Source organism: Heliconius melpomene, chromosome 17, assembly GCF_056956725.1.
Source record: "Heliconius melpomene rosina isolate 202511_hmr_F chromosome 17, ASM5695672v1, whole genome shotgun sequence".
NCBI classification, from domain to species: domain Eukaryota; kingdom Metazoa; phylum Arthropoda; class Insecta; order Lepidoptera; family Nymphalidae; genus Heliconius; species Heliconius melpomene.
Genome location: NC_140405.1, coordinates 2,178,010 through 2,201,317, shown reverse-complemented (window position 1 = coordinate 2,201,317; position 23,308 = coordinate 2,178,010). Strand labels below are relative to the sequence as shown.

At 32.7% G+C, this 23,308-nt stretch overlaps 1 protein-coding gene across 2 annotated transcripts in view; it reads right to left on the bottom strand.

Moving 5' to 3' along the window:
- Window positions 1-509: 509 nt before the first annotated feature.
- The window catches only part of LOC146529806 (contactin-5-like), a 200,261-nt gene continuing 177,462 nt past the window's right edge, over window positions 510-23,308 (bottom strand). For both annotated transcript variants that reach the window (XM_085200105.1, XM_085200104.1), the window contains exons 16-17: window positions 6,039-6,172; window positions 510-3,090 (exon numbers count right to left, since the gene is read on the bottom strand). In XM_085200105.1, coding sequence (XP_085056231.1) covers window positions 2,998-3,090; window positions 6,039-6,172 — 227 coding nt within the window. In that variant the 3' untranslated portion in view covers window positions 510-2,997. The remainder of the gene's footprint in view (window positions 3,091-6,038; window positions 6,173-23,308) is intronic.

Below are 23,308 nucleotides of genomic sequence, written 5' to 3'. Positions count from 1 at the left end.
TAATATCGCGTGTTGTTCTAAACATCGATATTTCGAATGACCCTGAATATAAATGTAGCAACGTTTTAATCAGTATCGTTTCATTCTTTCGTTAAAATTTATATTGTTTACTTGCGTGTATTTACTTAGTTTCGATCTATCAGTTAATGGTATCTTAAAATAAAATGTATGTATCCTTACATAATATTACATAATAATATGTAATTTATTACATAGTTTAACGGTAACTTTATTTTAAAGTGTTTTTTTTTATTTTATATGCCAAATTATTGAAATAATGAACTTCTTATGGTAGGGTAAACTGTTTCAAAAAAAAAATTACACTTGACTGTAATTTTTTTTTTCATGATTGGTTATGAAACTGAAAGTCGTAGTCATTGCCTAGTCAATAAAAAAGGGTAGCTTTTGTAATTTTATAGATGAGAGAAAAATAAATTAATCCAAAATGCATCCATGCACCAACAAGTGAATTAATTAAGCTGAAATAATATTATAATAAAACTGCATAGTTCTTTTAAAATCATTTCATAATTTATTTCAATTTAGTTACAACTTACAATTGAACATCATTTAGTGCACCCATAGATTAATAAATTCATATTAAAAAATTACATGAGCAATTTATTACTATCGATAGATACCTCACTATCAAAAGGGAATAACCATTTTACAGTTTTTATACAAAAGAAATAGATATCTCCTAAGTCAAAAGTTGATTTATATTTTTTGAAAAATAATAAAAAAAATATTATTCTATTATTTGGATAAATCCCCCTTTGTTAGTTGTCTGCCGATATTTCACAATGTAACCTACACGTAATTGTTCTTTTTAGAATATTATTATAAAATAAAGAATCTATTCGAAAAAAAATATAGATCATAAAACGACGAGACGAGTGAGAAAATTGCAAGTCTTTACACTGCGATTTACACATTATACAATATGTATATATAAGTCAAATATTAATAAAAAACAGTTTCCTTTTATTACAACAATCGTGTCATTCATTAAATACTTGCACACGGTCAATATATCAAAGATTTTAAAATAATATAGCACTATTTAATAACGAATAATAATTAACTTTATTTTCAAGTGCTGCTAAATATTTTTCAAATTTTATATATTTGTTTTGCGTAATCATTTAATTATTGAAAACAAAATATTGAAAATTTGGAAAATTTTAATAATAAATTCATCATTGGGCTTAACTGTTGCAACGCTATAGAATGACTCCTTATTTACTATTTATTTCTGTTTATTCATAATTTTGTACATTAATTACATATTATCTAATAACAAATTTAATTATATCTTATAACTTTTACAAAGAAAAAAATTGTATCAAAAGTAAAATGCGTAAAGGCGCATCTGGAATTTGTCTGTCTGTAAACTTTGAATGATGATTAACAAAAGTTTTTCCATTTGTTTCGGTGGAGTGTATTTGCGCGACTGATTTCCGTTGGTGAGGTCTAGATAAGCGGAAATTAGGAGTAAAATTACAAAATATAATAATGCCTAAAAAAATAATTATGTGGCCTCATATTCAAAATGCCAATATAATGTTGTAATAAAAAATATATATACATATCAATTATTATTTAATTTGTGAAATATAGTTTTCATTTAAATAAAAAATACACACACATAATGTGGCTTATTATTTTGCATATAGCGAAAAAAAACATGATTATTTTGTATTTTTTTATAACAAGCTGACCAAAATAAATAATCTCTAAATAAAATATATCGACTCTTTCAACATCAGGCCACAAAATTATTAATATATCACTCATTTCACATTTTTATACAATAGAAAATAGTTATTGTTACGTTTTCATTAAACCACTTGTCATTTCATTTATTTCAATAAAATTAATTGTGTCTTTCAATGCTTCAAATGTATTACAAATAATTTAGCCTAATTTTAATAGTTTTCATTGATTATTATTTACAAAGACGAATGATAAGTTGAATGGTACGAATATTTTAGAGATTGATAAATAATATGAATATGTATTTTTTATATTCGTAATAAAACTTAGTGGGACGTTATTTTATTTACATTCAGTCATAGCAGTGCTAAAATAACTATAAAAAGTATAAATTATAACTATTCTAATAACAAAAATTAATTATAGAGCAACACGAAGAGAAGTAGCTATAGGCTGGCGTGTCGGTCTGTCACAGCACGAACCCAAGTGGATTTAAGCATATAATAAAACTAATTGCAACTGGAGTCCTCACAAGACTAAATTTAGTAACGCTATTGAACTTTGCAAAATTATAGTTTTGATTCATATAGATGTGTAATTTAAATTATATTATTATTTTCATTCTTTTAAAAAACTGAATAATCAATTTTTTTTTTTCAGATTGTCAAATACAGTTGGGTGTTTTAAGGTTTCTTTGCTAGCCCTAACGGTTCGTTCTTACAGTAATTGAGGATTGATTTGACTAAATTGTGCGCTCCCCTTCGGTCCGCATTGCTCATGTCATGTTTATTATTTTAAGCATGCTAAATAATTAATTTAGTATTTTTTTTGTTTAAATTGGTCAATAATTGAATTAAATAAGAATAAAATAAAATTTAAATTTTATAAGTAATTTTACTACTAAGTCGATGATTCACGTCAATCATTTGAAGAATTAATCTAATATTATCTAAACCTATATAATATTTTTTACAACAAAATCGACTTTTAGTCGAATTTTATTTACAATTTGGGCAACTTTCCAAAAATACATCGTGGACTTTAAATAGTTCTTTATAGTAAATAATTAATTATAAAACAAAATATAAATAATTTAATTTTTCAACACATCTATTGAATTCACTATTAGTTTTAAATTTAAAATTATTCTAATAAATTCTTAGAAACAAAAATTTTCATAATAATATCTATCTATATCTAAAAAAATATATAAATAATAATTTTAAAATTACGTAAATCCTGTTTTAGTATAAAATTATTTACATAATATATTTAATTTAGTTAAACACAGCTCTCTTGATGGGCGGCGAGTAACGGCGTTCGCGTCGTTACTACTTCTCGATGTGATCTTAAAGTGCCGTTTTGACGTTCATTCTGAAATAAAATGTTTAGTTAATATTTTTATAAAATAATTATGATTCTAAAGTATGTAATGAAAATTGTATTATATCTATTATATCATTATCTATCTCCATTTATATATTAGTATGTTATTTCTCCATTGTATTTAAAGGAAATTTTATATGAATTATACTTAGTTTATTTTATAGCATTTTAGTTTTATTTGTTTTTTTTTTAACCTTTGAATATTATATTATTTCATTAAGGCCAAATAAAGTCAAGTAGTTTATATAGAATAAATCAGCTTCACTCTGTATATCGCAAACAACAGGGTATGTAGAGGGAACCTAGTGTTAAGACACTCCGTTCTCCATTTTCCGCCGAATTTTGGAGGTCTTGCGTGTTGAATGGCCGAAGTCAACGCCGCGCTCTACTTCAACACCAGAGCGAAGAAATGAAAATATAAATATAAATAAATATTTCATTTCCTCGACTGGGGATCGAACCCATAACCAGTCGATTTTGCAGCACACTTTGTGCATCTGCGCCACGACTGGCCTCAAAATAGAATACGAATGCTCGCATTCGTTGACATAATTTGAAAAAATAAAAGTTTAGAATTTTAAGCATTCGATATATCTTATAAGCTTCGTAATTGTATTTTTGTATGTAAGTACAAAATACTGATCCATTGCTCGTCTACCTGATTAAGCGACAATTCAACATGAAGCTAGAAAATTCTAGCTAGACGGCTTTAATCTTTTTTATTGGTGGGAAATCCATTCACACAGACCACTGGCACGTGGATTTTTTCTCTGTCGAATATTACTGTAGAATTTATCTATACAAATTTTAGACTATATATAAGCCCGCGTATAAAAATGTTTTGGCAAAACATAAACTCCTTTTAAAGTTCTAATAAGAAAGAAAAAAAAAGGGGAACATTATTACTTTTCAGTCACTTGGCTAAAAAGAGAGATATTTCAATCTCAAGCTCTGTCTGAGCTAATGCTAGTCCAACAACCTGTTCTATTATGCTCAATAAACGTATATATCTAATTTAAGGTACAAATTTAAAGTAATAGTCACTAAACTAGAAAGAATACAAATTATACAAATAATGAATGTTCAATTTTCTTTTAATATAATTTTTCTACCCAGTCCATAAAATAGTAAAACACCTAATACATACTTACTAAACATACAAAACTATGAATGCAGGCCAAGAAATGCGCGATTGTTCTGAAACAATGCCCTAAATCTGCCTATTCTCGTTGTGTTCCATGAGTGCATCTTTGTGCTCAAATGGTATACCTATTGTGCTAGATAAGAAAAATAATAGCCATATTTCGAGATAAATATGCTGTTGTCGTATAAAAAGAGGGGTGATAGATTTGACGATATCCAAATATTTTAAATATGTTTATAGTTCAGCGATTGGTGAACTAGGATTAGTGAACTTAGACCATAGACCTGATAGGATCTTCTCTCATATTCATACTCTTTGATTTAAATTTTCACGCTGTATCCCGCGTGTATCAGGACAGGCAGAGGGAACCTAGTTTTAAGACACTCCGCTGCTCACATTCCGCTGAATTCCGGACGTTTTGCGTGTTGAGTGGCGGAGCTCAACGTCGCGTTTGTCCCCGACGCCAGAGCGATGAAATGATATAATATATAATTCATTTCTTCGAGTGGGAATCGAACCCTTAACCTGTTGCATTTACAGTTCTATGTTGGTACCCCTCACACGAGTGGACTCAATCAATAAACAATTTATAAGAGCGCAATATCCATTTAATAAAAATTTTGTAAAAGAAAAAAATATTTTTAACTGGCACATCGAAACGTACGACTGTAACCGCGACGGTTGTGGGTTCGATTGCCACTCGGGGTAGTCAAATATTTAATATTTAATATTTTCTTTTTCTTCACTCTGGTGACGAGGCAAAGCACTGCTTCGAGTCCTGTCACTCAATATACAATGCCCTAAAATTTCAACAGAAATATGGAAACGGAGTTACGGAGTATCTTAGACGATAGGTTCCCAGGTTCCCTCTGCCTACCCTGCTAAGCAGAATACAACGTGAAGCCAAAAAAAAGCTAAAAGCCAATTAAAATACAGCTGGCTTATATGCATACAGACAAGTAACCGCTAATCAAATGTGAATGCCACGACGGAATGCTTTCTGAAACAGTGTTCTAAATCTGTCTACTCTTGTTTTGTTTTCGTCCGCTCCGCTTCTAATCCACAACAATCTATGGGTAGTATGTCAGTGTTTTGAATAATATGTTCTGGTTTTATGCTATCTATGTTGATTTCAATGATTGTTTATATATTAATGATAGAATAAAAGTTATTTTTTCTTTGTTGTACTCTTATTATAAAATAATATTGTGAGGAGTAGCTAATGTATAATAACAGAAAGATTAAATGTTTTATACAATTCAGTGGTTTGATAAACTTTGAAAATATATTTAATTTGTACTACAATATTCTACCCGTAATAGAAAAGAAGTTATATTTCTTTTGCTTTGTCAATCTTATAATAATAAGAAAAAAAAATATATACAAAAGTAAAAATCAATCTAACTCTGTAAATAATAAAAGGACAGAACCTCAAAAATATAAAAAAAATGTTAATACTAAAATGATAATACATAACTCAGTTTTAAGAAATTTATGTGCTTGAACATAATTGCAAATTAATATCAAGTTAGGAATTTACGTTATATTTTGTAAAGAAGATTGTAAAATATAACGTAAAACACAAATCATTTTCAAGTAAATGTTTTAGATGGGATAAATAAAAAAAATATTTTAACAAATAAAATTTATTACAATAATGTCACAATCTTAATAAAATTTAATAAATACATAGCAACAGTTATTTATATATAAAATTAAAAAATATATAAGTTTACATAATAAAAATAATATATTACTATATAATAATAATTATATACTATTTCAAACTTACTGGTAGCTCGTGTGGTGTAGACGGCGAGGTGGGGGAGTGGGACCGCGCGAGGCTGTGACAGCTGGTGGAATTCTTCGTTTCCGATTTCGCTACCACAGTTGAATACTGTGGAGGTTCCGGTGGACAGTCTATACCTACAAATATATTATAGTATAAAACAATTATAAAATAAGCAGACGTGGTGCAACATCTGGCTGTAAGCGAAACGAGTTTGGGTTCGATTTCCACTTTGGAAAATAAAGTATTTTCATTTCCTCGCTCCGGCCACAAGACAAATCACGGCATTGCAATACACGCAATGCCTGGAAATTGAAAATAAAAAAGGAAACTTTTATTTAAAAAAAGTAGTTTTGTAAGACCCATATATATATATATTTGCTTATTGTGATCTATATAGGTACGTATTTAAATAATATTCAAACGCTTAAAAATAAAAATAAAGAGTTAAAAATAAAATAATGGTCCATTGTTTGAGAAGCTCGAATTTCGCTTTTATTAAAAACATTTTTAATTATTCAAATTGTAGCATAGTATCAACATTAAAAATGAATATAAGAGGATGCTTGGATAAATAAGCCAATTAAAATGTATTGAAAACTGATGTAAATTTTCAAACGTAAGCAAAATTTAAATCTACGTGTTATTGAACATTATTTTTTTCTTATTGCTGGATTTTTGGTTCTTTCTTTTTTAATTGTTGTATTGAAATGTTGAATATTTTAATTTTTCACTTTGGTAATTCGGCGGAAAGTATGGAAGTATGGAAGTATCTTAATGAGAACGGTGTGTTTCAATACCAGGTTCCCAGATCCCCTCTGCCTACCTTATTATGTGCTGGTTACAACGTAAATCTATAAAGAAAGTTGTTATTTAGTTGTTACTTATCTAAATTTCATTACATTTTAATTACGATTTAATTTTAATATTATAAATTATGTAAGATATTTAAATTCTCAACATTAATCTCTTCATATTTGGAAACCAACCCGCTAACACTATCGTAACAACAAAATCTAAAAACGAAACTACTCAAGTACAAACAAACAAACATACAAATCACTTGCAATATAATTTAATTTATTTAAATGTTATATGTAAATACAAGGCTTAGACAACAATCTAGAACGCTACGAAGCTTACCGAGTATAATAGCTACATCAGTTTCCAGCAACAATTCTATACGTGGGTAGTTAAGTGGATATTGTGTTATGTCAGTATGATTTGCCATTTCAACTACTATATAAACATATGTTAGCCTATATAAATATACGTATTTTATATGTTAATATAGTATAATTATATAATGTCTTTCTTGGATTAAGGTTATCGTGGCGCAGTGATTGTGATTGCAATGGTTGCAGGTTTTATTCCCTATCATAAAGGATGATTTTTTTCTATTATACCCCTCTGGTAAAACAACTGGGGTACAAGCGTGCGACTTTAAGTGCGATAGGTTGTGGATTCGATTCCCACTCGACGACCTGAAATATTTAATAATTTCATTTTCTCGCTCGCCGGTCTCGGCGTTCCGCCACTCAACACACAATGCCTCCATAGTTCATTGAAAAGTAAGGAAAGGTAGTGTCTTAATGAGAACGGAGTCTCTTAACACTAGGTTACCAGGTTCCCTCTGCTATGTGCGTAATAGCGTAAAGCTTAAAAATAATATGTTCTTTCTGCTTCTATTAAACAAAACCTTATTAAAAAGAATCTGCAAACCTACAATCTATAGTTATAGAAACGACGAAAAGTGGAGATACAAGTGACATAATATCATCATTTTCTTTCTACCTACTCCGTGAATTGCGAAAAATACCAACAAAATGTAAAGAAATTTGTACATATACTCGTATAAATTTTAAGTTGCCTGAAATTTGTGAAGTGGATTATTACGATCAGTTTAACTGAAACACTTAATTTTGGCGAGAAATATAATATTTCATATATTATGTAACCACCTTATTTTACTTCACATATTCATTTTAAAGTATAATTTTGCGGCACATACGAGTATATAGGAGAGTGCAGTAATGAATACGGTTGGTTTTCCGCAAAAAGCTTAATGAATGTATTAAAATGCAAGAACTGTACATATATTCATATAAAATATGGTGGAATTACAGCATACTTATTTTTTGGTAAGAATTCCTAGTATCAATTAATGTCTTCATTTAAAATTTATACTTAAAAGTTTTGGACGTAAAAACAAAGGAGCAGTAAAAGATAATAATACTTTTAAATTATGAAATAAAACAGTGACTTCTAAGCTATGTTGTGAGACAAACCGACCGGGTGTCTGAACAACAGGGTTTCACCGACTTATGACTTTACGAGATCGCAGAAATGAAAATTTCATATTTCATTTTCTAGAGGGGGAATCGAACCCACATCCTTTCGCGTTTTCGCGTAAACACTCGCACGCTTGAGCCCCTGCGCGCAGGGCACGGCTGTCCTTAATTCTCTATGTTATATAACATCATGTCAGCGCTGCCAGACGGTATTAGCGGGACGCCCCGACTTGTAGTCCAAATTTTTTATGTCCCGAGCGAGACAAACATGGTCCCGCTTTTTGTTAATTATTCCACGCACTTAGAGGATTTCTTTTTATATTTATTTATTTTTTAATAAGTTACTAATAATTCTAGACATAAAAATATCGCTTTTGCCTTAGATAAAATCTGGCAACGCTGTTACAATATACTTTATTAATATTACCGGCTCTATTTGATGTAGACGGCTAAGGATATACCAGTTACCTATGTATATCTTTCTATATATAATTTACATATACATATACATATATATTCGTATATACAAACGAAAATGTTGTGATTACATTAGATGAAAAGTGAAAGCATTCATAAAGCTCAAAGTATCGTTACCATATATATTTGCTTAATAAAATGAAAGTATTTTAACATTATAAATTTTATATTTTTGTTAGTGAAAATTACACATACTCAAACAACTTCTGCCTGTAACATGATATAAAAATATTTTTAAGTGAAATGCTTTGTAGTAATTAACTTGGAAATCTGTTTGTATTTTCAGTCAAATTAAATACTTGTGTTTGTTTATCGACTTCAAAAAGGAGGAGGTTCTCAACCATGTTGGTACGTTTTTATTTGATGTTCAAAATTAATATTAGAAAAGGTAAATGGAATCGTGTTTTTTTATAATATTTGCGTTAGCGTACAATATCCATAAAGAAGGTTGACAATGATATGTACTAACACTTAACTATCTTACATTATTCTGTAAAAAAATAAGAACAAATTATATAAAAGAAGATACCTAATGAGCGAGTAAAGAAAAACAAATTAAACCAATCAGTATCTAGAACAACGATTTTATATATTTTTAAAATGACTATCTATATATTAGGCTGTAGTGGCGCAGCGGCACAAGGGTGTGACTGTAACGCGACGATTGTGGGTTCGATCCCCACTCGAGGAAGTGAAATATTTATATACGTTTATATTTCCATTTCTTCGCTCTGGTGTCGAGGCGAAGCGTGGCTTGAGTTCTGCTACTCAACACGCAATGCCTCCAAAATTCAGCAGAAAGTAGGGAGCGGAGTGTCTTATCACTAGGTTCCCTCTGCCTACCCTGCTGCGTGCGAGATGCAACGTGAAGCTGACCTTCTATATATTACTTTATCTTATTCTTTAAATAGAACATAAAAAATAAAAGATATTTAAAGTCAAACCTATAAAACCTGTTAAAATTCCCTTATACCTTGTCAAGTAATTATCCACTGCGGCCTGAGGGAGACCATCGATCGCGACTTGCACTGGGGAATCATTCCGCCTCGAACCACGACCGAGCTAATGTAAATAACTGAATTGTTTTATTTATGTCTTTCGATTTTCGACGCCTTTTACGAATGAAACTTATTTCTTATTTCTTTAATTAAAAAACTTATTTTGGAGTTTTATTTCGTTCTACTAATAGTCATATAAAAATTGTGTTAAGATATTAGGTAGTCTATTTTTTAATATAAAACAGCTTTTAGTACGAATACGACTAATTCTAAATAGAAAGAAAAAGTATCGGTAATAGCAAATTTTAATCTGCTTTATGTGTATGTCGCTCTTTTACTTTAATATCAAAATTAGTGCTCTTATATCCATGAGATCTGTATGGAAATATATCTCAGACTTTTATTTATTGGACTACTGAAGCATGACGGCACTCAACGCCGTGTTTAGTCTTATCCAAGTGAGCAAATGTGGTCTCATTTATCTACACCAAGACATCAAAAAATATATACTTACTATTTTTTACTCTTTGCAAATTATAATATACTAGTGGACCCGGACGCGGCTACGCCTGCTTCAACTATAAGAATATTTATTAAATATATTCAGGAAATTATTTTCAATTTTCAATAGAATTAGTAAGAAAATATAAGCTTGATTATTAAAATCAAAAAGAATAATAAGTAGATACACATTATTAGAAAAAAATATCTGAGTTATTGAAATGAACCAACAAAAGGATTAAAAGTAACTAAAGGATAAGTACTCTTAATATTAGAAAAAGTACCTAAAGTTTTTCGTGCGTGCGTACATAGATATCGACTCTACGAAATAACTAAACATTTCTCTCTATTAAGTAGGATAATTTTAGCGGGCTATATCAAATAAAATAAGAAGAGAACCAAAGTGTAGCTTAAATTAATTATAAACAGCAAATAATTACATAAACATTTACAATAGTTCGAAAATGTATGAAAATTTATAAAACCATCAACGTCATCTGCCCGTTCGCGTCGCGTCGGTCATACTGTGCCGCCCGAAGGTTAGGTCATTTCGAATCAGTGACATCTCCTTGATTATTTATTAGAATGTTATATAGTAAACTATAATTTCAATCTAGATGAAATGTTAAGAGTGACTATTATATTTATTTTCATAAGGATGAGTATTAAAATGTCGCGGTAACGGTTGCGTAGCGACGCGACGGTTGTTATTAACATGGCAGAATAAATTGCATGTCAAATTAGAAAGTACTTTAAAATATATTAGTTCATATGTGTACTGTAATGTTATATAGCCTATAGCACTTCTGAAGAATGTAGCTTTCATACAAAACAAAAACAATGAAAATCGGACCAGTAGATCCAGAGATCTTTGCGTTCAAACAAACAAACAAACAAACAAACAAACAAACTCTTCCGCTTTATTATATTAGTATAGATTTAAGAAATTCTTATGTAAACATCACTATTTTAGGTCTACTTTTTATATAGGTATATAAGTATATTGTGATATATAGTGTATAATATAATATAATGAGTCAACCCTTTCTTAAAATCGGTTTCCTTATTGAATAGAAACCAAGGGTTGCTTCCGTGTTACTCCATTAACAGATTAGATTCAAGATATCACAAGTAGTAGTTATATACAAGTACTCGTATGTATGTATGTGTGTAGCAATTATACGTACATTTGCATATCATATTACTGAAATTATTAAAAGAAATGACTACGTTATTACATTATGATTTGTTGTCTTAAGTTAGATATTAATTTTTATATCAAAATAATTTAATAATTTCAATATAAAAACAAATTTTAAACATTATGATATATTTAAACTGACAAACATTGAATACATCTCCGATTCATTCATCTGCGAGCGGGAATCGAATCTACAACCATCACGTTCATAGTTTGATGCTCTAATGGCATCTAACTACTATATAGCAATAATATATTATTTATTGCGCATTGTAACACAATACAAAAATTTTCTTTATATTTTTTTTATTATAATCATTTTAACGTAACAGAGAACTAATTCTGTTCCCCTTAAGTAAAGAGGGCAAAATGTCAAGAGCTTTGGATTACATGACGACTTTATTCACCACATTCGTTCGTGACACACAGTCTGTACAACTGTTGTAATAAATATTTTTAATTTGTTTACGTAAGAAAAGTACAGTTTTTTTAAACATATTTAAATTACTTCAATAATATACTAATTTCAGGGATCTTGTTTGGTTTTTATTAGTATAAAAATGAATTTGAGGCCATCGTGGCTTAATAGGATAGTTATAAACGTAAAACAAAATAGTGGGCTGGAACTCCACTGGAAAAAAATATATTTTTAGTTCCTTGATTTAGTAAGATAAAGCAAGGTGTTGAGTTTCTCCACTGAAGACGCTATCACGGATTCTAGCGGAGAAGGAGGTCCTCATTTTTGCATGACCTTCCAGAGAGACCATGATATGTTCGATACTGTGCTGTCTAAGGTCAACCAATCAACTAATATACCTCATATATACAATATATAAGCTACGGTAGTGTAATTTATTCATTGAAATACCACACGTATGAGATCTAGCTATAATGTCGTTCAGATGTTCTGATTCCTGTAAAGGTCAGTCCAATGTACAGATACAGAACTTGTATTATGTCGAGAGCTTATCAAAGATTTTTTTTCTAATTATTAATATTTAGTTTTTTCAAATAAATTCGTGTATTATACTCTTATACGTTTAAATTAGTATTAATTTCAGAACATAATTATACAAACACGCCTTTTCTCTTTCGTACTGTCCAATTTCTTTAGCTTACATAAAATGTAAATAAAACAGCCTTATGCTTTTTCAGTGTACGCAGAGGATTCAAATGTTGAGACATTCCGTTCTCCACATTCCACCTTGCTTACGAGACTTTGCCTGTTGAATAGCGGAACATAGCGCTGCGCTTATATCACACTAAAACCTTAAAACCGAATTCCTCTCAGTACAAACAGCTCTCGCGATAAACATGTCATTTACAGGATATAAATATATATATGATATGTATACTATTGAAAATTAATTTATAAATAGAATAGAATAGAATATACTTTATTGCACACAGACAGAAGAAGAAATACAAAAATACAGTTAACAGAAAAATAAAAATAATATATGTTAAGTTTAAGATTTTATTGGGATTGTATAAATCTAAGATTCTAAGCAGCTGAACCCGTAAAATTACTAAAATATAACATATTTTACATACTAACCATATTAGCAAAAACATAATATATAAAAGTTTAAAATTAACACCCTATACAGCATTCTCTAAGCAGTAGATACTAACACTAATGATTAATGCTATGAACTTTGAGCTTCCCAACTAGGGTGACATTCATTTGAATAGAGCGGTTCAGATTTCTTGAACTAAGTAAGCGACAACCTCAAATCTCTTGTGACGATCTCTCAAACTTCGTGTCAATTTTGTATAGTGATAAGTTTATGAGAACGGAGAAATTACATAGTGTTGACATGCTACGTACATGTTTAAGGTATAACAGTATCCTTTAATGTCTAAAAATGTAAGTTTTACAATCGTTTTTTCCAATTTCCGCCCAATTTTTAGTGATGAATCGTGGAACCCAATGCTGCACTTTCTCTACTAAAGAAGAGATATATCCCGCACATAGCAAGTAGGCAGAAGAAACCTGGGAACCTAGTGTTAAGTAACTACCATTCCTCATTGCTGGGTTAAGGATTTTTATCACTATTTTCATATTCAAGCTAATTTTAAAGTTATCATGGCGCAGTGATTAATCCGCACTAGGAACATAGTTACATTTAAATTATTTTCAATTCTCTTCTCTGGTACAACAAGGAGATTGTTTTTTTAAACGGTTTTATTTAGCTCACCCCGTTTGTTTATTTATTTGTTTGTTTGGGTCAAATTTAGTAATTGAAATTTAACCCTATTCCCGTTAACCGATTGATCTGAAATTTGGTATACGCCTTTGATTCTGGTGACAATACAATTATCCATATTCAATATTATTGTGAATCCAAGATGGCCGCCGCTACAAGATGGCGGACAACTTAGTTTTTTTCAATTCCATCAATATGGATATCAAATGAAAGGGCTTGTCCAAGCAGAATTCAGTGGACTATACAAAATCAAAATCCAAGATGGCCGCCGCTACAAGATGGCGGACAAGTTAGTTTTTTCGATCCCATCAATATGGGTATCAAATGAAAGGGCTTGTCAAGTAGAATTCAGTGCACTATACAAAATCAAAATCAAAGATGGCCACTGCTACAAAATGGCGGATAATGTAGTTTTCAATCCCATCAATATGGGTATCAAAATAAAGGGCTTGGTAAGTATAATACAGTATACTATACACAATTACAATATGAATCTCCCACCTAAGTCAAGATCTGGTATCCTGTCGAGGACTGTGTGGCTATAGGGTGCCTAAAAATGATACGTCGCTAGGGGTACCACCCAAGGTAAAAGGTAAAAGCGCGCCGAGAACTGTATAGCACTAGGTGGATAAAAATGATATGTCGTTAGCGTTTTCCCCTCAAGATTCAGGCACATCTTGTTGTACATAGCCTTGTCCCTCTATTGGACCTCTGGGGGGGTCGTTCGTAACATTCTCCATTAACCTTGCAATAATGAGACATCGAGCCTCATTTCAACGAATTGAATAGCATGAGAAATAAAAACTAAAAACTTAAAAATAAAAAAGTAAAAAAAAATTTTAAGTTAAACGGTTTTATATTGCAGATAAATGTACTAAAAGCTAAAAAATAATTTCATAGAAATTATGATTACTAAAATAAAATCGTGGGGACACTTGCTACTTACCACTAGGTGGGTGAAGTCTCACGCTATGTCTTTCAATTGTAGATATTGGACGTGCCCCACGATTAAATTTTAGTAATCATAATTTCTATGAAATTATTTTTTAGCTTTTAGTACATTTATCTGCAATATAAAACCGTTTAACTTAAAATTTTTTTTTACTTTTTTTTAATAATTATAAACGGAATTTTACTTTCCTGTGAAATTTACATTTTTAGAATTTTACATTTTACTATATCTAACCACATTTATATTATAAGTAAGTAGCCATTATGGCATAACAATTGCTATATTAAGACTAAATAATAACATATTTGACATTTTTTCAATATTCCAATACATTTCATTTATTAGATTGATAAATTGCTTCAAAAAGTTAAGGCATTCATCATTTTGTTTTACATTAGGATTTGTAGCAAACTTTTATCGATATTTTAGATTCGTATATTAAAAAATGATAATAAATTACTGTTGTTTTTCGATAATTTAAGTATATTTGAAATAATTTATATTAAAGGGTGCCGAAGAGTTGATTAAATTAAATTAAATTTAATTTAATTTGCCACTCAATACGTAGTGTCTCTAATTCGGACGGAAAACGAAGTGTCTTAACGTTCGAGAGAAATCATAAGCTTGACACTTTTATAATGTTATTAAACACTTAGTAAGTAATACTTATTTCAATTAAGTTAAACTATTAACGTACTAAGTATAAGAAAAATAAAGATTTCCTTTTCCCCCAATATTCCTAAAGGAAGATGAAAAGATTTCTTCTTTTGTTAATAAGCAAAGTTCGCAAGCGTGACTCAACACAGAGCAGAATAGCTCTAAAATTATATTATAGTTTATCTTCCAGCTTTGTGTTTGTTTAAATCTTACTGTGCAGCATCTGTAAAGAGTTACTATAATAAAGTTGACTTTTATTTTCTTAATTTATAATCCTATCTTAATTTTTTTCAAGTATTTTATTCTAGCAGGTAGCAGGTTAGATAAGGGATACTTAGTGTTAAGACATTCAGTTCCCGACTACAATTTTTTGAGACATTGTGAGTTGAGTAGAGGATCTCAACGCTGCACAATCTTTTAAATGTTATACATTATTTTGCCTATCTATGTTAACTTGAGGGTAAAACATTCCGATTTAATCATTTATTTTCTTATACATTATCTGTGTAGTAGATACCTATTGGTGGATTTTTTGTAGAGATGGTGGTGGATGTTTTCTAGAGTATGACGATCTTGCCTTAAGATTCTGAATTCAAATTCAAATTGACTGGCAGAACTTAACGTTACTAGATCGATTAATTTCCTCAAGTGAGAATCGAACCCACAACCTATCGCGTTAACAGTCTCACACTTGAGCCCTTGCGCCACGACTGGCCTTATACACATATTAATATAAATATACATAATATGTTCTTATCAAAGAGGTCAAAGCCTAGTTAAGCTTCACCTTGAAACAAACACGCAACTTACATAATAAACAGCCGTAATACAGTCATTAACGTGAACTCGATCTCAACGTACGCTCTGAAATCTCTAAGTGTAATTATATTAAGATTTATATCTTTGAAATATGAATATTTATAATATATATGGCTTATTACATTAATGTTATATAATGGTTGAAGTTATCGTGGCGTATCAAAACGTCTTGTATATCTTCAACAAGGTGATCGTGGATTCGTTCCCCATTTGGGGAAATGAATTGCTTTCATTTCTTCTGCTAAGCAGTGCGGCGTTAGGTTACGACACACAAACACGTCCAAATTACTTGAACTTAGATTAACACTGTCTCTGCTTATAGATGTGAAAAAGCTTGAGGTAACTTTTATATTACGCAGGGGCACGATGGTGTAACTGTATACTCTTCAAGATACGAATGAAAAATAAAATAAAAGAAAAATAAATATGAAATGAAAATATTAAAATATTTAATTTCCCGAGTGGGAATTGAACCCACGACCATCACGCTTGCAGCCGCACGCTTACGTCCCTGCACTACGACAACCTCTATATTATTTTTAAAATTCTTTATGCATTTTATTTCAAGAAAGCTCCCACAGCTAAAAGATGGTATTCAAATTGAAAATGGAAAATAAACAACAAAAATAAGTAAAAGTTTCTTACATTAGCGTTCCTAATTGAAGATGAAAAGATTCCAGCGCTTGTTCGGTTAATAAGCAAAGTTTTAGAGTCGACAGTACAATGGATCGACTCGCAAATTACAGGGCAGTTTGTCTAGCAACGTCTGTGTCGTGCTTTATCGGGTAGTAGGTACAAAATCTTTTTGGTTTTAAACCTATTTACTGAGCTTTTGCAGAGTAGTGTGTAGACTTTCCGTTTAAGTCTAATAAGAGGCCTATGTCATACACAATGTACATTTTATATAATAAAAAATTATACATTAAGGCTGTGGCTAACAAGTACAATCTTATAACGAGACAACACAACGTTGAGTTCCACCGTTCAACACGAAATGCCTCTATCATATTATATGCGTAATATGTAAGAATAGGGAACGGAGTGTCTTAACTCTAGGTTCCCTCTGTTTTTAAATACTCACAACTTCTTGATAGAAAAATATAAAACGAAGTGATGTATCATAACACTTACATTGCTTAAAATATCAAGTACGAGAAAGGTCTTCGTATTCTATAGAATGTGTTAGCTCAATTGGGTGCAGTTACTAAGTTATGAGCAAGCGTTGCTACGGAGCATGAATACCTTAGACGTAAAATTATTCACTTGTTAATAACATACCTATCAGAGTAATATTGTTTTAATTCACTCGCTCTGGTAAGAAAACAACGAGCGGCGTTGAGTTCCATAACTCAACACGCAAAATCTCAAAAATTTACAATTTATGTATCTCAACACATGGTCACCTCTGCCGACCCTGCAATATGTGATAAATAACGTGAAGCTTACGTAGTTTGGAAATTTCTGATTTATTTTAGAAAGGAGAACTGTTCGTGCATAAGTTTTAGCTTTTTTAATATATACTGTCATTTGTTCTACTACAATGAAGAAATAAAACAAAATTTAAACACAAAAATGGGGATTGAAACCACAATCATAGCGTTCAGTCAAGTACTTGCCAACTCTACTGCATTTCATGGTAGGATTTAAATCTAACATTTAGAATCGTACAAACACTATGGATTGTTCACGATTTATAGAGCACTCTGTCTAATAACATCTGTGTTGTACAGGTTTATTGCACGTTGGAGTTACAAAATACATTTTTAGATTTTCTCCCGTATTGTGATTGAGTGAGCTTTTAGTTATTTTTCATAAGATTTTCAAGAGAAAAGTTTGTAAAGCTCAAAATATTAGAGCGTCTCTAGTGATTTGTGAAGATACAGTGCAGTGTACTTTGCTTTATTATCTTATAAGTAAGTAGTTGTTGCTTGCAATTTTATTTGCGTGGACTTTAGAGTGCAAAATGGAAAACTTATTTTATCTTTGAGAAAGATTATCGATATTAAGTATTTAACTTGACTAAGCGTGGAATAACACTTTAAATATGTTAAAACTATTTAGTAAATAGCATTCTCTCTTGCCAACCAATAATTCTGAGCAATTATCTTTGAGTGGAAGAAAGTACAAATCTTCCTACAAAGCTACAAGATAAATAAGTTGTAAGAAGCGTAAAAAAAATGGTGAGAACGCATGTTAACGTTATTTTTTTTATTCTGATATTCTTCTTTCCTGAGTGAAGAATAACAGTTTAAAAATGTTAATGTTATTATTGATTGATTTATTTTGATTAAAATTAAGTACATAAGCAATATTAACAAGACATTACCAAAATTATATTGTTTCTTTTTTTCCTTTAATTCTGATGTCCAAAACAAATTCATTGACAAATTAAACATGTATAATAAACTCAAAAACAACTTAACTTCAGTGAACTCCAAATTTCGTCTACAAAAAAGATGTACTTTAAGAAAACAATTACCCAGGCGTCACTCGAAGTACGAAGTGAGGATCGTAAAGCGTCTTCGTTAGTGCCCTTATCAAAAGATGAAAAGATTTCTCCGTAGTTTGCTTGGTTAATAAGGAAAGTTGTGAAATATTACTGTTAGGTACAATACCATCGGCGGACTTTAGAGTTAGTACAGTTTGTCTATAGGTCTTTGTGATAAAGCCTCAAAGGTACTGTTGTCTTATAATGTAATTAATTATTACTTAATAAATTGACATGACATTACATGTTGTATCGAATTCAAAAAGTAAAGTTATTTGTTTCTTGTCTTGTTTAGTGTTATATTGTTAGATTTGATAATAGCATTCTTAGTTTTATTGAACACTGAAGAAAGAAAAGGTCCAAATCAAACTCGGGAAAACTTATAATATAGGTTTTGTCAAAATGAGTAGATTGTAAAAACAGCAAATTTTTATTTTTCTAAAATATCCAAAAACTGAGTAATTCCTTTCTACTTCTCTCCTCCTAGGTTCCTTCCTCAGAACGGGATGCACCGGTCATAGTAAGGCATAAGGAACATGGGAACCTAGTATCAAGACACTCTATTCTCATTAAAAGGCTTTGTTGCCCACTTTCTTTTCACATTCGAATTGAATTCGGCAAGACAAGTAAGCCTATTATTATTTTCGTAATTGTTTCCTTTTATAAATCTATTATTAATTTCTTATAAAACTTTATTTAAAAGGTCGTGCGTGTGCTTTAAACCGTTTCCAATTTTATTATGAACAAAATAAATTTCTTAGTGTAAATGCAATTCGTGAATGAAAGTACCCATTAGTTTTATCGTAACCTAAATGTTAGGTAGAGTTAGGTAGAGTTGTAAATTCACTAATACAAACAATTTGTATTATAAGCGGGAGGTTCTATAATATGTACATACATTTCATAGGATAATGAGAACTGTAGCAGTTTAGGTATCTTCAATTGTTTTAAATTCATTGAAAAATTTATGAATGTAAAGTAATTTCAAGTTCTTTTTTCCCATACTAGGATAGGCAAAGGATATGTAGGTTTTTTAGCTTCTCGCTGTACCTCGCACTTAATAGGATAGGCAGTAGGATAGGCATAGCCGGTGGAAAAAATTCAAGTGGTGTAAATAGGCTTATTTTTCTTTCAAGTGAGGGCAAACTCATAAAAATCTTGATTTGTAGTTATATAATTTACTGAAAATATTTAATACTGAAATATAATATCTATATATATAAAATCTAAAGGTCACTCACTCATCACGAAATCTCAGAAACTACATATGTTAGGAATCTCAAATTTTGCATAGGAGTTACTTATAGTATGTAGGTGCTCGCTAAGACGGGAATTTGCAATATTCGACTTCTAAGGGGTTGTTATTGGGGTCGAAAGTTTGTATGAAACTTCGTTACTACAAATGCTAGGAGTCTCAAATTTTGCATAGACGTCACTAGGACGTAGTCATGGAGACAGAAATTAATAATAACATAGTTCACGCGGGTGAAACCGCAAGCGGGCCGCTAGTAAACTATATAATTATATACTACACGATTTAAACCGGCTTTCATCCTAATAAAATACCCAAAAGCAATAAAAACTAAATAACAAAAATCATATTTACATTCAACATTAAGAATAACAGGACTTAAATAAATGAAAACCTTAATATTGTAAAAAAGATGTGGGATTTCCATATAGGATGGCCAATTCGAGCTCGCATTACGCTTAACGATACCATCTTATCTTAAGAGCGGTCCGCTTTTTTTTTTTTTTTTTTTTTTTTTTTTTTTTATTTTAAAAAACTACATCCACGGGCTCATAGTTGCCCGTGCCTTTTTTTATTTTAAGAAAGTTCTTTTAATGTGGCGTACTTAATTTTGGGACAATTTAAACTGTACTTATATCTAGAGCTTATACTAGAGGGGTTGGATGAGACCCCTACCGACAATTTTTTTTTTTTTTTTTTTTTTTAATTTTAAGAATATATTATAATTATTAGAGAAATTATTAGAATAAAAATTATAGTTATTAGAGTCTTTTGTATAATTATTATAGTCTTTTGTATAATTATTATGTATATAGGTGTGGAATTTTAGATTTGGCCTGGCTTATGCAGAACGCCTTCCTTAAGTTTTTGGATCAGTGCCTCTATCACCCTATCGTCTCTTTGTGACATTGCCCCTTTTAGGTTCGCCTCCACCACCTCCGTAAATGAAGCGCCCACCGCTCGGCTGATGAAGTTGCCTATTGCGTCACCGCCATCGTCAGAGTAATAGACACAGGTGTTGGTGTGTCTCGTCACTGCGACGACTGCGTGAGAGACGCTCTCATGTACTCGGATCCGTGCGCGTCCGGTTCGGACGATGACGACGTCTGCGAAGGTCTGCCCCTGAGCCTCATGGATAGTCATGACTCGCGAACCTGCTCCAGCTCCATATCCCTGGTCTTTCAGCTGCCTCTTCTCCTCCTGCGTGTGGACCAGATATAGGGTGCCGTCGTTACAGTGTGGTATTCGCGCGTCGGTATATCCGAGAACCTTTAGGGAGTGGACAATGGGGCTTGCGGAGTAAATGCTGTTATATACTCCGGCGAGGGCATAGGCGACGTCCATTGGGCTCCGATGTGTGCAAGGCAACTCGCATGTGATGTTGGTTGTCAAGCTAGGCCTACAATACCTTAATTCGAATAGATTTTGTCTGTCGATGTAAGGCAGCTGATTGATATCTCCGATGAGTGTGACCTCGTTCGCTCCTGACAGTCTGGCCGCCATAACAATGGCCCCGAAATGGTTCATGAGGGCTTCGTCCACCGTTAGCCGGTTTATAGCTATTCCCTCATGAAAACCGTTGACTAAGATCGAGGCCATTGTTCGCACTCTCTTTGTCGCTTTCGTGCCAAGGCGGTGCGCCAGCTTCTCTCTTAGATCTTTCGCGGCCTCTACTGTGGTTGTCGCTACTACTTCCGTGTCCTCATCGAAGTGCTTGATAATGTGAGTTGTCTTACCACACCCCGGAACCCCATTTACCCAGGAAAGTTTTGGTAGCTCCCAATTCACGAAGGCTGCGCCCGGCTCAGGATCGCTTGAAATGGCGTTTGCCATTCCGAGTATCCTATCGTCCAGCATCACCCTCGTGCATTCGGCCACTACTACCACTTGGTCGCTCTCTGATGTAAGGAATTTGGGGGGATCGTCTACTCTTTCACTTTCGACCAGGCCTATAAAGCCCTTGGTGCTGCTATAGGCCGCCATGTACTGTCCCGTCATGCTTCCGTGAATGACACGGGAGCTGACGTTGTCATAGATGGCGGCTTTGGCTTCATCGAGTTCTACTTCCAGGAGTTTGAAGTTCCCTCTCTGGAAAGTCTGAAGGATCTTTTTACAGATATTGGTGTTTACCTCGCGGGTTGCCTTTAATGTGGCTAAGAACTCGATGAACGCATTTATAGCATGTTCCTTTGGGCTTCTGGCTATTTTTAGGTCAGGTAGTGTTATGTTGCCTCTGCTGTGCTCTAGTACGCCTTCGCGGTGTCCTTTTTGTTCCCGTTGATTTCGAGTATCGAAAAAGGCTTTGACCTCTCTCTCTTGCGTGCTAGTTTGGCGCGCAGCCTTAGAGGCAGAACATCTTGGAGTTTCTTCGACTCCCGGAATGTCCTCTCTTTCTTCGGTGCTGGTTTGGCGCGCAGCCTTAGAGGCAGAGCATTTTGGGGTTTCTTTTTCCCTTGGAGCGACGAGTCCCAGAATGGCCCTCGCCAAAGTCCTCGAGATGTTATGTTTGGGGGTGGGTGTGTTGGTCTTGCTTGTGGATGGCTCGGGGTACAGCTTCTCTTGCAGCCTCTCGGATCCGCTCTGCTTCGGCGTTTCGGTTGGAGCCTCTGTTGAGGGGGAAGGTAGATGTTTCTTTGCCTTTAGGAAGTCAAGGCATTCCCCCCTGTCTTCGTAGACGACTAGCTGGTGTTTGTGGGCGACCTTGAGGCATTCGTAGTAGTTTGCTATGCTGCCTCTATAAGGTTCTACCCTCATTGCGTCTACGCTTATGGTCTTAGGGGCTCCTTGCGGCGTGCATTCCCGAACTCTTCGGAGGATCGAGTCAAGTTGGGCAAAGGGAGATTTCTCCCCACACTCGAGCAATGCGATCACTTTGTTCTGTGACCGCAGTATTCGGCAGGGGGGTTCAGCCAGCCTTTGCCATGTCAGTGAGTCTATTTTTGCTGACCTCACCGATGTTTTACTCGTGCTTCCTTTGAGTAGGGCTGCTAGTCCTGGTGAAATTTGGACTCTATCCGGCGGTTCCGAGCGACTGAAAGCTATTCCCACCCTTTCTGATCCCTCGGCCATGAACAAGGCTACGCTCCTGACCCTTATTCCGGGTTGTCCGTCCGCTGCCTTCTCATTTAGCATTGCCATCACGTTGGTTGTGGCCAGTGTTGGTGGATTGTGCTGTGGCGGGTTTACTTTTGTGGTTAGTTTTTTCCACTTCTTTGGCAGGCCTCCTGTGGTCTTTTTGAGGGAGGCCAGTAGTTTATTTATTGTTGATTTTGTTGGTATTGTTGGTGTGGGAGAAGCAGGTGTCGAGTGTGTTTGTTGGATTAGTACGGGGATTGGAAGTGGTGCGGAAGTTGGTATCTGGGGAGCTTGTGGAAGCGGTGCAGGTGTTGTTGGTGGTGTGGGTACTGGTGTTTGGGAATTTTGTGTG